We start from the raw sequence: 17,117 nt of genomic DNA on the forward strand, positions 1-17,117 counted from the left end.
GAGACCACTTTAAAAAGGAATTTGCTACCTACTAAATGAACTTGAATAAGCCCCTTTTTTAAAAATCAGTGAAACAGCCTCTTATTCTAGTGTTAGTCTAGTGTTGTCTAGTGTTCAAGCACATTTTGTGGCCAACTTTAGAAGTTCAGGTGAAAAGCTAAAATTCTATTCATTATGAAAACAAAGTCTAGTTTACAATCTAACACAGATTTGAAAGAAAAAATAAAAACTAGACACGTCTTCTTCTTAGTAATAAAAATGTCATTTCTGTAAATCAAAGTAACATCAACAAATAGAAGGCTTAGGTATCCCAGAATTTGCTATGCCATTAAAAAAAAAAAAAAAAAAGACATTCCTAGGAAATCTATATAAAATTTTAACAGTGAAGGTGAATGAAGCCAGCAAGGAGAGAAATTACTAGTGGCCTGGCTGGAAAAGCATGTTGGGCCTGAGGCAAAAGAAGTTTTTTAAATAGGAGAATGTTCTGAAATAGAAAGCATGTTAAATAGAATTGCCCGAGGACAGTTAGGAAATGAAAAATTACACTAACTGCATTGGGAACAGCAACCTGATAAAAGCACAATGCACAAATTACAATCTTCTTCATGAGTAGTATTAAACACGAGAAAGGTTAAGCTATATGTGAGAGAGGTTTTGCCCACCACAGGCCACTACATGATAGAAGAATTACTTTCAAGCGTTTCTAGGGACCCTCCAACAACAATAGGAATAAATATTTCTATATTTCTAATAATGCAGAACAAGCGGGACCAGACTCCCAGCCAATATCTACTTGCAAACACCCCCTGAATAAAAACCTCTATTCTAAGCTCTCTGGAAAACAAGTAAAAGACAATAATGTGTTCCCTAAATATACCCTTCTCTTCTTAAATTCAAGACACACACCCGGCATCCCTGGGATGCACAGTGAGTCAGCATGAACTGAGAAGCTCTAACGTGAAGTATACAATACTAAAGAGAGAAGGAAAACAGCATTCCATTGGAAGAATTTGGCACTTCATGACCATAAATACTTTGATTAAACAGTAATGTTTTTATTATTACAAGGATAACTATTTTTTTTATTTTTTTATTACAATGGTAACTATTAAGTATGAAAAGTGAGCAGAAGTAAAATAAATAAAAAGTATAAATACAGAAGAAACTCTGTATATAGACTATACCATATAGTCAAAATAAGAAAAGCAAGTCACAGGAGCGCCTGGCAAAGCCTCTGCCTTCAGCTCAGGTCATGATCTCAGGGTCCTGGGGTCAAGCCCTGCATTGGGCTCTCTGCTCCTAGGGAGCCTGCTTCCTCCTCTCTCTCTGCCTGCCTCTCTGCCTACTTATGATCTCTGTCTGTTAAATAAATAAATAAATGAATCTTTAAAAAAAAAAAAAAAAGAAAGAAAGAAAGAAAAGCAAGTCACAAAGAAAAGGTCGTAACAGAACACTCGTGTTCATGCATGCACACCACCCACAAGACTGTCAATAGTTTCAAGAGTGATCACGGAGCAGTCCTTCCAACATTTCTCTCTTACGAGCAGAGACCAACTCAGAAATAATGCAAGTCATAATGAGTCACAGTAAATAAGCTAGATTCTTAGGACAACAAAATTAGGAACAGCTGTCATTGGCTGAGTCAAAGTAAGGCTGGCACATCTTGGAAGGTCTAGGACCATGACAGCACAGAGGAGCTACCTAATCTCACTTTATCAAGAAAGGCCATACTTACTTTGGCTGTTTAGTTTCATTTTGTGTTTGTTTTTGCTTTAGTGGATAGATGTAAAGCATTCAGCATATGAAAATATGACATAAATGAGACTCACCTAAATGAAAAGGTGACTGTGGACAAGTCAAGTCAACTGACTTGGGGAAGACATGACCACCTAGTCAGCTCCAATTAAGTAAGTATGGCATATCTCCACGTTACATTTACAACATCACCCATTTATATTTCTCTTCAAGTATTATTAAAAACAAGTCAGCAGTCAGTAATTGCTGACTCCCTCTCTTAGGCAAAATTAGAATCATCATGGGAATACTTTCCTCTGTAATCAAGAATACAAAGCTGACTGAAACTCTCCCTCCTTAATCTTTCTCTTCATTGTCTTTATAAGCTATACCAACTCTTCCTATAAAAACTCTTCTTTTAAATATGTAATATTTTGAATATATTGGGTTAAATAATATATACTATAAAATTAATTTTATCCATTTCTTTGTATCTTTTCCCATTAGCTACTAGAAAACTTGAAATTACATATGTGGCTGATATTATATTTCTATTGGGTAGTGCTAATCTAAGTGAGACACTTAGAGTGGGGTCAGGAGGAGGCACTCAGCATTCATGTGCACTTCTGAGACCTTCTTGACTAGGTGACAATCATCAAAATATCTCCCTGACTCATTCAGGAATGGGTGACCTTAGCTTACTTAGGAATTGCTTCATTGCCTCTAAAAAGAATCCACAATCTCTTCCAAATGGGTTTATCTGTTAAAGAAATATGCTAATAGGTCATCAAATATAATTTATGAACTATTTTAGAGGCTTCAGTTCTTACACAATGTGGCAATTCTTACACAAGCATATTTTGCAACTGAACCATTTTTGCAAGTCAACTTTCACTTTAAAGCAACAAAAACTGTGTAGAAGTCATATGATAACTTCATTATAGTTTTAATGAAGATTAATATTATAGCTATCGTATTCTTCAACTCCTTCCAAAAAAGTCTCAGGCTTTGTCCACACTCCTCAAGACTCAGTCCTTCTTTTATGAAATAAAGTATCTTAAGAATTTCAGGCAATTCAAATGAACTTCTTTGTGGTACAAACTCCCCTTCCTTAACAGAACTGGATATGCTTTCATCTTCCTTATACTGAATTTTAAGCACAAATATCTACTATAATTGCATTTATTCGTTCATCTCCCCAATTAAAGCTCTTGTCCGAGAGGAAGCCTACTTTACTCATAATTGTCCTACTGTCCATTCACAGAGAAATGCCTGGGAATATGAGGATGTCAAAAATAGGTCTGTTAAACAAACAAATTAATTAAACAGCCTATGACTCAGATGCACACATATACCCTGGAACACCAGTGTGGGGAATAGTTTTCTATACGTAGTCATTTTCTATATCTTATCCAAAAGACATATATGCAACACTGAAACTCACAATGCAGACGAAAGAAAAAATAACTTTGATAATGATAAAATAAAACTCCCTTTACCTACTGTAAGTAGAAAAATCATTGTGACCATTATAAAATTAAATAATCTGGTTAACTATATGAGTATATACAGATTATTTATTTTCAAAAAAGTTAGAATATATAACTTAAATATTTATAGAATAAAATTTGGCCCATTACTGAGTTTTAAATTGAGGTTGGGGTCATGCTGTGCCTTGCTAATCAAAATATCTGTGAAACAGCAGCACCAGCATCACCTGGGAGCTTCTGAGAAATGCATATCTCAGACTCAGTGCACATAAAATGATGTGTACATAATTTGTACATAAATTGTAATTATTATTATTGTGATGATTAACTTATTATCAGTAGAGTTTGCAGAAGTCTCTTTTAGATATTCAGAGCATCATATTTATCACAGTGAGTAATTAGAATTAAAAAATCCTCAAAAGTTCCACTTTACTTTTCTGTTTAAAGACGGGTAAATTTTTAGCTATCTTCCTCATAAATTTTATAAATTTTATCAAATAAATGTGCTAAGAACTTTCATCTCTCAACACCCAAGCAATTTTTGTCGGGAAATTGACATGCTCTGATTTCTATTATATTAATAGCACAATGAATCTGACAAACATCAAAGTAAATATTAAGATTGAAATAAACCAAAGGCTAATTTTAGTTAGATAAAAAGTAGCTAATCTTAAGGAATATTAACATTACTTTAGCTAAAATTAAACACATTCATTCCTACAAGCAAAAGTATAAAAAATTTTTTTGAAGGTTTGCTTGTTATTTAAGCCAAGGAAACAGACAAAATGAATGAAACTTTGTTTTTAAAAGCAATATTTTCTATAATCTAGAACTGAACAATATGTGATACTGACAAACAGGTGGGTTCTAAGGCATGAAATAAGAAAAATCTTAAAAAGCCAAATTAAAATTCAACCTGCACATGTTTATAATATAAATCAAGTAATGCTATGGCATAAGAAAAATATGAAAATTAAATATTGAAAAAACTGTAACACAAGATGACAATTGTCATCATTCATATATTTCAGTGATACTTAACTAAACACCAACTTATTTTTGGCCAGGTGGCTTCCTAATACAAGTATGTCAGTTTATGATCCTTAAAAAGAATCAAATATACATAGGCAATAAAATAAACCTCAAGTGAAACCTCAAATCTTACATAAAAATTTACTGAAAATGGGTCAAAGGCTTACATGTAAAATGTAAGCCAATAAAACTTCCAGGAAAAACATTAGAGAAAATCTTCAGATCCTAGAGCTAGGCAAAGAGCTCTCAGCACAATCTGTACAACAACAACAACAAAAATCAATAAATTGGGCTTCATCAAAATTAAAAACTTTTCTGTTAAAGACCCTCTTAGGAGATGAAAAGGCAAGTATTTGCAAAACAAATATCTGGCAAGAACTTCTATCTAGAATATGTTTTTAAAAGTCTCAAAACTCAAAGGTTAAAAAAAAAAAAAAGACCCAATTAGAAAATGGGCAAAAGGCATGAAAAGACATTTCACCAAAGAGGATCTAGAGTTGGCAAGTATGATACTTTAAAAGATTTTCAACATAATTAGCTATTAGAAAAATGCTAATTAAAACCACAATGATCTATCACTATCCATGTATCAAAATGGTTAACTTTTTAAAAAGTGACAATACCAAATGTTGACAAGAATGCAGATAAACTGGATCTTGCATATATTTCTGACTGGCATGCAAAATGGCAAAGACATTATGGAGAAGTTTGGCAATTTCTTATAAAACTGAACATTTTCTCGCCATATGACCCTGCATTCACATTCATAAGAATTTTTCCCAGAAAAGTAAAACCCATATGTAAATATGAATATCTCAACTTTATTGCAATATTTTTAATTAGCCAATAAATAGAAATAATCCACATGTCTTTCAACAGGTAAACAGATACATTGGGTACATATATACAGTAGAATACTATTCAGTGACAAAAAGGAACAAACTATTCATCTATGCAACTGGGATAGATCTCAAGGGAAAGTCAATAACCAAAGATTGTATACTGTAGCATTTAATTTTCATATCATTCTAAAAATGAAAAAAAACATGTTATAGCAATAGAAAACAAACCACAGGTTGCCAAAGGTTAGAGATGGGGGAAAGGAATACTGTGAGTATAAAAGAATGAGGGAGCTCCTTTAAGTCCATGGATGTAATAATTCCATATCATCATTACAGTGGTAGTTACGTCAATATACACTTTCAATAAAATTGCAAAAAAGTGGACACACACAAATAAATGCATGTATTATAAAAATCCATGAAATGTGAAGAAGATCTGTAGATTGTGACAATGTTCACTTCCTGGTTTTGAGACTGCAGTATAGTTAGGCAAGAATATTGCCATGGGGGCAAGTTTGAGAAAGGGAGCCTTCTCTGAACTATTTTGCAACTTCCTATGAATCTATAATTATTTCAAAATATTTCTTCTTTAAATCCAGTCTAATATAATCTGCAGTTCTCCAAATTCATGCTATTTTTAAATGTCCTCTAACCTTTTTTTTTTTTTTTGGCTCATTGTTTATTGTTTCTTTTTAAAGATTTCTACATCTAAAGGTACTCTGAACCTGCTGCAACAAAACTTCAGCTAATTTAATACTCTATGTACTTCCTGCTTATGTGTTGTATTTGTGAGTAGAGGTTTACCTACTACTGCAGGGATAGCATAGAGTTTTCAATAAAGGGCACCTTAGGGAAGTGAAGCGAAAAGAGATCTGTTAGTTTCATTACACTCTTATCGCTAGCAAGCACAATTTTAAACAACCAACATAACATGCCAACTGAAGCGGTCAAGAGGATGGAAGACTCCCATGCGTAAACAACAATAAAAATGTTCAAATAACAGAAGTATCAGATATTTAACACAGAAAGATCACAGCTAGGAAAAAAAAAAACCATGGAAATAATAAATATGAACTCATTTGTGAACTTCCAAAATCCTGGGATAATAACAAATCCTCTTGAGAAAACACTGGAAAACTATTAAAAACCAATAGTAAATCAGACATTAGTTACTTATGATCTAAATAATAGTACAGAACGATCATGGCTAGTAGGTCCATAATCTCTTAGGAGAGAAAATCTATATGACTCAGACACAGCAACGATCTTCTCTGACACCAAAGAGGAACTGCACTCTTCCATAAGTTGCTCTTTAATCCTATTATCAAAGACAAAACACTAAACTTACCTATGATGATAAAATCCTTTATTTATATAAAAAGTCTGTGCTAGGTATATTGTGAGAATGACAGTCACACATCTCAAGCTCTCAAAAGAAAAGGACAGGAAGGTATACTGGTAAAGCCTCATAAATGTGCAGGTTGTCAGATAACAAAAGACAATTTGTGTTTAAAGATTGAACGTAAATTAACTGACATCTTTAATTTAGTTCTTCTTTCCAACCTTACAAATATGATATAACTTAAAGATAAATCAGATCATTTTTTAATGAACCCAAGAATACATGAAAAGTTATTAGTAACCGACAAACGCATTTCCTCTCAAAATATTCTCATTATTTTTTAAGAGTAACAATCTGTGAAATTAAAAAGAAAAGACAGTGGTGCTCCCAAGTCTTGGAGCCAGGTAGCTGAGGAGACCCAATCAGTTCATTTTGGGCCAGAGCAGTCAAAGTCTCTATATTTCTCTAAGAAAATAATCCAGAAAAAACACAGATCAGGTTTAGGAAAGTGAAAGCCATGACTCAAGAGATAGGTGATATTGAGGGAAGTGGCTGTAGACATCTCTTGAGAGAAATGAAAATACCTGGGTTCTGCTCAGAAGGTTTTGTACACAGATGTGATATTAGAGAACTACAACATATAGTCTCACTAAAGGTTTTCATCTTATGCAGAAACAGTGTCAGCTTTTGGAGCAAAGGGAAGAGCTCTGGGATGCTCTCACCATACATAGGTGAGGCCAAAGGACTTTTCTCTGAAAGGTGTACGTAACAAAAAGCCTTAACCATACAGGCTCACTTTCAGTTAAGAATGACCATGGGACAGTTCTAGTCAATAATTTGTAAACTGAAAGACTTAGATGGAGTTTACAGGAAATCTAACACATGCTTCGCTAAAATGGACAGAGTAAGCTGGAATGAACACGCTCCTGCTAGGGAAACAGATGTGGGGCCTAGATGTGCCCGGCCGTCTTCTAAGCGTAAGAAGAAAGACCACAAGCAAAGGATGGTAGAACAGAAAGATAAAGGATGGCTCAGCGCTAAAGCCCAAACCATTCACGTTCTCTTTCTTTGTCAGAAATGCAAAGTTGTACTTTGTATCAGTCCGTGGGCTTTTCTTTTTTTTTTTTTTAAAGATTTTTATTTATTTATTTGACAGAGAGAGATCACAAGTAGGCAGAGAGGCAGAGAGAGAGGAGGAAGCAGGCTCTCTGCTCAGCAGGGAGCCTGATGCGGGACTCGATCCCAGGACCCTAAGATCATGACCTGAGTCGAAGGCAGCGGCTTAACCCACTGAGCCACCCAGGCGCCCAAGGGGCTTTTCTGTTAGTTGAGGGCACACTGGGTTTTCTGTTACACAGACCTACATGATAATTGACTTTATTATGCTTTTGTAACAGAGAACATACCTATATTATGCAGTGATTCATAATTAAATATAACCTGTGGCTGTTGTTAATAATTTATGAAAATGAAAATAATTTAGATATGATATTGAATAACATGATTTCATTGGTAAAAGAAATATTTAATTCTTACTTGCTAAATATTTGGAAAACGTCAAGGTTACCTACACAAGAAGTGTACCTGTATACTTGGTTTCTAATCATCATATTTTATTTATTTATTTTTAAAGATTTTATTTATTTATTTGTCAGAGAGAGAGAGCACAAGCTGGGAAAGCATCAGACAGAGGGAGAAGCAGACTCCCCTGCTGAGCAAGGAGCCGTTGTGGGACTCGATCCCAGGAATCAGGGATCGTGACCTGAGCCAAAGGCAGATAGTTAACAGACTGAGCCACCCAGGACAATCCCTTTGATTATCCTACTTTAGATTAGATAGACCTAAAGTACATACCCAGAGACTGTGACTCACTGTAATTTCTGTTCAATGGATCTACTAAAACACACATGAATATTCCATCTTTCTCTTTTATACAACTCATCGCAAAATCAAGCATATTGAAAATAACTGAAATCATCAAATAAAGAGAGAGAAAAGACAAGGCAAGATACAGGTTTTAAATTTTATTCTTACTAATAGATTATATGTTCGGACTCGGCTGGATAATTCTTTTATTTTCAAACTTTAAAGCTGCTGCTATATATTTTTTCTTATTTTCAAAGTTATTCCTGTTTATCAGTAAACTTGATATGACCAGTCCTCCAACCATCCAGAGTTCAGGAGGAAGAAAATCCCTGTAGCTGTTTGATGTCCAAGAATATGAACAGTTAGCAGTTAGATAAAAGATGAGAAAAGACCGAAAAGGAAGATCAAAAGAAGAGTATGAGTTTCTGCAGGCTAGCATTTACCTCTCTCTCTCTAAAGGGAGTTTTGTGCGCATTATACCAGAACTCATCTTGCCTTCAGCTTATAGTAAACAGACAATTGCCTTCTCATTTCCTCTCCAAATTAAGGATCAAAGTTTAAACATATTCTTTTCCCTGTATACTAGACTATGATTAACATTACCACCTCCTCACCTAATTCACACAATAGCTCTACTAGGAAAAAAGAAAGAATCCCTAAAGTAAAGATGTCATCCAACAAAATGGAAGAATTGTGGAGAATTTCTGGTCATGTTACGAATCTGATAGTTGATTTCAAGACACAGTATCGAAGAAGCTAACAATGATAAAATCTTTTGAAAACAATATCCTAGTGAATATTTATGATGGAAGGCTATTTTGCTTATAATATTATCATCATCAAATAACTATTATTTATTTACTGAGGATCTTCAATATATCCCTAGTCCTCAAGACACTCCTAGAAGATAGGTACCATCCCACTCTTTTCAGAAATGGAAACTAAGGTTCACAGAGGTTGATTAATTTGCCCTCAGATCCAAAACTACTAGCACACATGAGAGCTCAAGTTCAAAGTTCATCTTGCTCTTACATCACACACATCTTGCTCTTACATATACACATCAATATTTTTATACATTTTCCCATTTTACATGTTAGGAAACTAAACTCAGAATCTAAACTGTTCTAATCATTTAAACATCAAAACACTAGTTTTACGAGTTGGTCTCTATAGCTTAACATCAAGTAAGATGCAATATAGCTATATAATAAATTAATGAATGTAGATTGTATAGTAACAGATGTTTAATGCGGTTTTACCTTTCATTAATGTACTATACTCTAAATACAAAACAGATTATGCCGCTTTGGGATGTTAAACACAAAAGAACCCTGGATTCAAAGCAGTGGTAAGCATCTACTGAGGGGCAGACATCACAAGAAAAGAACGTACTCTTTACTGAAAAATAAACTTACTTTAGAATGAACTGATAGTAGCAATTCTCTTCAATGAAAACACTTTCATGTTTTCCTTTAATATCTACAAATGTATAATTGAAGTTTAATACATGCTTTCAAATAACGGCAGCATGATATTCTTATCAGTCTAAAACTATAGCACATTTCACAGGGACTATATTAACACCTTGCTGACTAACTAGGGCCAGCTTGGTGGGAGCCGAACTGAATCCTCTAAGAAGTTATCACATAAAGAGTCATTTCTCAGGAGGTGGTACAGCAGGCACCAGAGCCTAAACTAAACCATAATGCTCCATCAAGTCATTTTAAGGCACTTTGAAAATGAAAAGAGGTCAGAGCCTCTTGCCCATCACTGTAGAAAATTCAGGAGTAACTGGAGTTAGTACAGATCGCAGCTGCAAAGGGCAAATAAATCTACTAGTACAGAAGAGTGGGCAAGATACATCTTGTAATCTTTAGATTTTTCCCTGCCTTCTAGAATCACTGACATTTGACTTTCCTCAGAGCCAACAACTTGGCCAGGCACTGAGAAAAAAGTGCACCATGCAGCTATGATATAAAATTTCTGTGCTGTGAGAATCAATTTTTGGTGTGGCTGCTGACACACCAACTCCAAAGTGCTTTCCCACTCTGATTAGCTACCATATAAAAGCTATTTTCGTTTCCAATAGAGATGTTCACTGTAATTGTAACACTTGGTATGCTTGGGGTCACAAAAAACAGTCCTCCCATTCTTGAGCACACTATTTGACATCAGGCTCTCTCAAACTGAACATCCCTTCGGGCAACTAAACCTTTAGACTCTGTGAGAATATCTAATTAATAATGATTTTCTTGATTTTTCTCTAGTTATCTTTAGCTCTTTACTCGAACATATATTTCCTTCCCTAGACTATTACACATAATCCTCTGGTAACTATTGCTTCTACTCTGTTGAGCCTAGCATTCCCCACATTTTTAGCTCAAGGTAAGTTGATCTGAGATTTATTGCTATTAAAAATAAGTAGACTCAGAACAAGAACACATTCATGCGAATGCTAGTCTGTTTCCTATAAGCCAGGTATGGTTCTATGGACTGAGAAGACAAGAATAAACATACTACACAGAGAAAGCAACCACCCATGGGAACAAGCGATCTAGCCAGGGATACAAAAGGGCAGAAAGACAACTACATGACAGTGGATGAACACCCTTAGGATGGGGATGTTCAAGGTGGCAGATAAGAAGTGAGGCTCTTCAGCCAGCCTGGAAGAAGGTATAAGGATGAGGAGAAATCAGGGAAGGTATATCTCTCTAAGCTGTTTCCAGAAGCATGTTTAGGAAATTTAAGATAGCAGCAAAGTCTGCATAAAACAGAACGAACAGCATGTACAGAAGCACAGTGGGAAGCATGTCTACACCAAAGCACGTGACTTCCAACACAGAATAATATTCCGGCACACTGCCAACTGATATCCTTTAAACATCTGTCAAAGATCTATTTAATGGGGTAGAGGAAAATTATATTAATAAAAATATATAAAAGGGTTCACTTATTAATTCATTTCCACTGAGCTGAAGGAGTCACTTCTGATAAAAATCAAAAATGTTTCTGGTTCTTAAACTTGCCTTTTATTCATGATTTTTCTAGACCCCTACCTTCTTGTGAGCTCAAACGAAGAAATGAAAATCTTCAATATTGAAAAGGAGTGCACGCATAAAGTGGATACAATTCCAATTTATACTGGTGATATTTTATTGTCTCTTACAGAACGGTTCTCACACATCTGAGCTGTCTCTCTAGACCCTTTGGTTAGATGGTATAGAGTGAGAAGGAAGGTCCAATTATGAGGCTAAAAAGGTAGACAGAAACCAGATAGTACAGAATCTTGCACATCATGAGAAGTAGTCTGTATTATACCTTAAAAGCCATGCAGAATTGCTGAGGAAATGTAGAAAGGGGGAGCAATTATGAGGCTGTTTTCGTAAACCAGGCTACAGAGGCTAACAACATGAGTAGGATGAGAGCAGTAGGAATATAAAGTGGCGTGTGGTTGAAAAACAGGAGCTATAATTGACTCTACCTGGAGATAAGAAGAAAGAAGAGGTGAAAAGTAAGGATAAATGTTTAGTTTTTAGGTTCGAGCAGTTGGTAGATAGGCCACCACACAGGGAGACAGGGTATAAAGGAACAAACAGGTTTGGGATGAAAAACCCTAAATTTGGTTTACACATGTTGAGTTTTGCACTTCTAGGACATCAAAATGAAGGTATTTATAAATATGACCGAGACCAGGAGATTTGAGTTTGAAGACAGATGTGGGCAGCCTCAGTACATAAATGGAATCCATGGGATGGAGAAGAATGCCTAGGGAAAGTATATAAGTAGAAATACATAAAAGGACATAGGGAAGAGCCTTGAGAATCTCTTATGTTAAATGGTCAGAGACAGAGGAAAAGCCATCAGAGGTAATAAAAGAAAAGCAAAACATTTCAATGGCTTCAAGGATCCAATAAGTGATCCAAAATGTCCAATGCTAGAGAAAAAGAAAGAAAGATGTATCCATTAAATTACTAAGAAGTCACTGTCTGTGAACTTGTTGAAAATAGTTCTAGAAAGAAAGATTAATCCCAACTGCAGTACTACTAGCCATGTGAATTTAAGCAACTAACCAAATCTCAGCTTCTCCATCTGTAACTCATGAAAAATAAAAACCTTCCTGCCTCATGGTTTTGTCATCAGGATTAAATTAAAATCTAAAAATATTAATAAACTTTAAACACAAAGTATAGACAAGTGCAACTGCAACTGTGCTGTTCTCTAAGCTGTACACAAATGTCAATTCTCTGTTTCACACACATGCCCAGACGTCACATTTGACTTACACTAGCCAAAATAACATTGTCTACAGAAGTGACTCACTCTTAGGCAAAAGCTGTAAGAAACGGTGTATGGTTTAACATGTTCTGTATTCCCTACAGCTAACATTATGGCAGCATGTTTCAAAACGAAGCTTTCATCATCCTAAATCCTTGAGTGATGACCATGAGGAGAGCCTGACACACATTGGCATGTAATATAAGGACAAGTAATCTTATTGTTTTAAAACACTAAGATTTTAAAATTATGATCACAGCAACTAATAGAAAATATAATAGGTTAAAAAAAAAAAAAAAGGAAAGGAAAAGGAAAAGGAAAGGAAAGGAAAGGAAAATCCCATCTGAGAAGGTAACCATCATTGGGACTATCAAATGCACTAATGTACTAATTTTTATTTTATGTCACAGAGTAATTCATTAATCCTAACACTTGTTTTGACATTCTTACAGTTACAGAAAAGGTAAACAAGAACAACAAATGTACATAATAGAATTGTTAATGAAGATACTTCAGTTGGGAAAGAATGAGACAGTCTATCAATGACAAGAAATGACCTTTCCCATCCCATTCTTTTTTTTTTTTTTTTAAAGATTTTATTTATTCAGTTGACAGACAAGAGATCACAAGCGAGCAGAGAGGCAGGCAGAGAGAGGGGAGGAAGCAGGCTCCCCGCTGAGCAGAGAGCCCGATGTGGGGCTCGATCCCAGGACTCTGAGATCATGACCTGAGCTGAAGGCAGCGGCTTAACTCACTGAGCCACCCAGGCGCCCCCCCATCCCATTCTTAAATACCGTTACTTGGGACCTAAATTTTCTTCACTCCTTGGTAAGCACTACTTTGGGCCTGAATGACTGGGTGTATATTCGTGTCAGGCCAAGGACACAATGTCCCACTGGGTTAGTAGAAACAAACAGAAAATAGAAAATAACCAGGACCAAACTTTATGAGGGAAGAATCCTTTTATTCTTCACATGTTAACAATAGAAGTTGCTACTGCAAAATCCCAAATTACTATTTGATATGCCTAAATGGAACATGTGTGCTGGAAATGGCAATTACTCAGAACCAAGGCCAGAAGTAGAATCCAGGTCAGAGTGAGATACCAAGGGCCACTGGATTAGCCTTTTCATCAAAAACACTGGATTCCCTTCACTTCCTTATTCTGGGCTTTGTCCCTCTCATTAATTTTGACAAATCATAAAAGAGGATCCTAACTGCTTCAATCCCAATGGCATTGAAGTGAATTACAAGAAAGAAACACTTAACAAGAGTTGTTCTTCAACTGTGATCTTTTTTTGATTTAAAGAAGGTAGGGAAACAAACACCCCACAAGTCTTCTTTTAGAAATGTCTTTTGTTATAGAAATAAATTAGGATCATCATTAATAAACACATCAAAAAAATATGACCACCACCATTTGCTCAAATTTTTTAACTATTTCTACAACAAATCCAATTTTTAGCCATGAAGATTATGCAGTCACTTTGAAAATGTAAGTTGTAAATACTGAAAGCAATGTCATAAGGGTGTGTAAGGGCCCAATCACCTGACCAACTGAGCAACAGCTCAAGGTGACTACTTCGAGGAGAGCGCATTCATTAGGATATACAAGCTCTGCAATGAGATGTTACGTGGAACTTTGTGTCTTCCACTTCTTTTGTTCACAGGGAATCCTTAATAAACAGTTGCTGGATTCAATGCAGGTAGTAAATGACAATGCCAAGTTAGGAACTTCCTTTTTTTTTTTTTTCCAAATTCCAAATCAACCCTGTTCCAGTACCCCCAATACTGCCTCTTGCCAATAACTAAACAGCCATTTTCTGGGGCGCCTGGGTGGCTCAGTCAGTTCAGTGTCTGCCTTCCACTGGGATCGAGCGCACATTGGGCTTGCTTCTCCCTCTCCTGCTCCCCCTGCTTGTGCTCTCTGTCAAATAAATAAACAAAATCTTAATAAAATAAATAAATAAACAAACAAACGGCAATTTTCTATTAGTTGAAAATGCGACTATGCATATTTTGTTGCCATGGTAGTTGTCCTCCTGGAGTCACTTGGCTAAAAGGTCAGAAAACCATTAAATCACAATGTGCTTATCTCACAAATACAACTACCATCACTGGTCTGACAACTGTTTCCGTCTTAAAAACGATACCTTTGAAGTTAAGCTGACGACTGTTACAATGATTATCCCAGCAACTTTATGGTGCTAAACCGAGTTCCTAGAGCATGAGGAGGGGACAGACTAAACCTAAAGCTCCTAAATCGCTCTCTAGAAGTGTGGCTCCAAAGGCCTTTCTGCCTCTTCGGGATGGCCATGCCAAACACAGACAAATGGTGCTGACCCACGTCGCTCTACGTTTACTCATCAAAGCTGGCCCGCGGGAAATCAAGTGGCCAAAAGACGCTAATCTCCTCTGAGAGAGTAACAAGGATATAGTAACAAGGAAAGAACACAAACTGCCTGAAAGAATCGTGTTGGACATAAAAATCACAGTATTTGCAATGAAATACACGAAGAAGGCCAACGCGCGACTACACACGCCGAGTGTTACGCACACGCTAATTCACAGGGCAACTCCGTGAATGCAAAGGTCAGAAAACCTGCCGCGGCTTTGCCTCGCTCGGTCGAGCGCCTGAGGAAACTAGTGCTGGGAGTCAAAGCACGTACCCAATGGCGCAAAACCACGGATTCGAACGGCAGGGAGAGGGGAGGAGGAAAGTTTATTCAGGGCCGCCACGCCCCGCCCGGGTGCCAGAGTTATCAAACCACTCTCTGAAAGCCACTGGACCCAGGAAACCGGGTCAACCCGCCGCCCACCCGAAGAAGTTGCGACCCTCCGAGCTCGGGGGCGGGCCAGCGAGCGGCGGGGCGGGACCCAAGAGGCGGGACCGCTAAGGGGCGGGGCCTGCGCGCGGCGGAACCGAGGGGCGGCCCGAGCCCGCAGCTCGCGCCTGAAAGGCAGCCTGTCCGCTGAGAAGAGAGGGGGGATGGGGGGAGAGAACGCTGAGGTGGCGTCAGGCGGTACCTGCGCTGGAAGTCCCCGGCGAAGGGCTTGAGGTACGGGTCGATCTCCAGAAGTCGAGCTAGTTCCGGCACATCCGCCAGGGCTGCAGCCAGAGCCGCCTCAGAGCTGTCGGCCGGAGCCTCGGAAGCCGCCATCTTCTGCTGCAGCCCGAGTAGCTGAGCCCGAGAAGGTCGATTGGAACCAGAGCGGGAACTGGAGCTCTAGCGCGGAGGAAGGCGGCGAAGGCGGAGCCGGAGGACGCTGAGGGGAGCTTTGGCCGCCCAGGGCCCTTTATAGCCCGAGTGAACGGCCGTTCGTCTTTCCCGCCCCCCCCACCCCACCCCCCCGGCGTCGGGGCGGAGCGGGACCCAGGGTGATTCCCGGACGCACCTCCCGAGCAGGGGGTGAGGCGCCCAGGGCCTCCGCCCACTCACGCGGCTGGCACCTGGAGGCCGGGAGACTTGCCCTTCCTCCGCAACCTCCCCCTGGCTGGGCCAAGGCCGTCCTGGCAGGCGGGTCCAGGCCGCCTCCGGAGCTCAGCCTTGCCCTCCCTTCCCCTGCAGAGCTAGCCCTCAGCTTTTCTTCTGTAAGCAGCTCCTGGTGGCAACCTTTTCACAGGGATGTCTGGTTTTCTTGCAGGGGACCTTCTCAAAGTTCTGAGAATTCGTTAGCGCAGTGTTGCAGACAGCAAATAAATTCACTGTGAGAGGAAGTCAGGTATGGCTCTAGGAATACCTTTGAGACTGTTCACACCGTTGTCTCCCCAGAAACTCCTGTAGGGTTATCTTGTCGCATGAGTTAACCAAAGAAAGTCAGGATCCTGGAAAGATCCCAGGGACACTGTGATGTTCTGGTACTATTCTCTGGGTTGCCAGCGGCAGAGAATTGAAACCGTGGCAAGAATTTTGCCCATTTCCCATACCTCAAAGAGAAACAAAAGAAAGGGGGTCAAACACACACACACACACACACACACACACCTTTTTGCTCTTGTTTATAATTGTAACAACTTTTTCGACGATTAAACTGAACTCTCCTTGGTAAAACAAATGGTATAGGAAGAACATTAAACTGGATTTCAAATGTACCACTTACTAATGAAGTGCTAATGCAAGAAATCGTTCTTCCTCTTAGCTAAAGAAGGGGGAACCCTATGTAAACTTCCCCAATTGGAACTTCCTTATGTTCTTTCATTCCCATTAACTGGCTTCTAGCCTAATGATTCTTTTTGGAGAGTACAGATTTGTATGTACATGGAGAGAATTGGACCCACCAACCCAGGAGTTTCCAAATTGCTTTGAACCTAGGAACTGGAGAATCTCTGCGTCTCTTCCCCAGTTAAGATTTGGATATGAAGAATTCTAGGGGCTACAGAGAGAGAAGACTTGATTAGCATTGGCCTTGAATTTTAAAACATTCAAAACATTTTTTTGTGAAAGGATTAATAAAGGACTTGATGAGCAATACCTAGCAAAAGAGGATCTCTGAGTGAAAGTGGAGGACTTGGATAACGTTCAGAAAGGCATA

At 38.0% G+C, this 17,117-nt stretch overlaps 1 protein-coding gene across 1 annotated transcript in view; it reads right to left on the reverse strand.

Annotated features, from left to right (window-relative positions):
- GBE1 (1,4-alpha-glucan branching enzyme 1) overlaps positions 1-16,295 on the reverse strand; it is a 271,911-nt gene extending 255,616 nt beyond the window's left edge. Inside the window, exon 1 of the mRNA XM_082691935.1 lies at positions 15,612-16,295. Coding sequence (XP_082548061.1) covers positions 15,612-15,745 — 134 coding nt within the window. The 5' untranslated portion in view covers positions 15,746-16,295. The remainder of the gene's footprint in view (positions 1-15,611) is intronic.
- Positions 16,296-17,117: the final 822 nt, after the last annotated feature.

The sequence above is a fragment of the Mustela nivalis genome (assembly GCF_964662115.1).
Source record: "Mustela nivalis genome assembly, chromosome: 1".
In the NCBI taxonomy this organism is placed as follows: Eukaryota; Metazoa; Chordata; class Mammalia; order Carnivora; family Mustelidae; genus Mustela; species Mustela nivalis.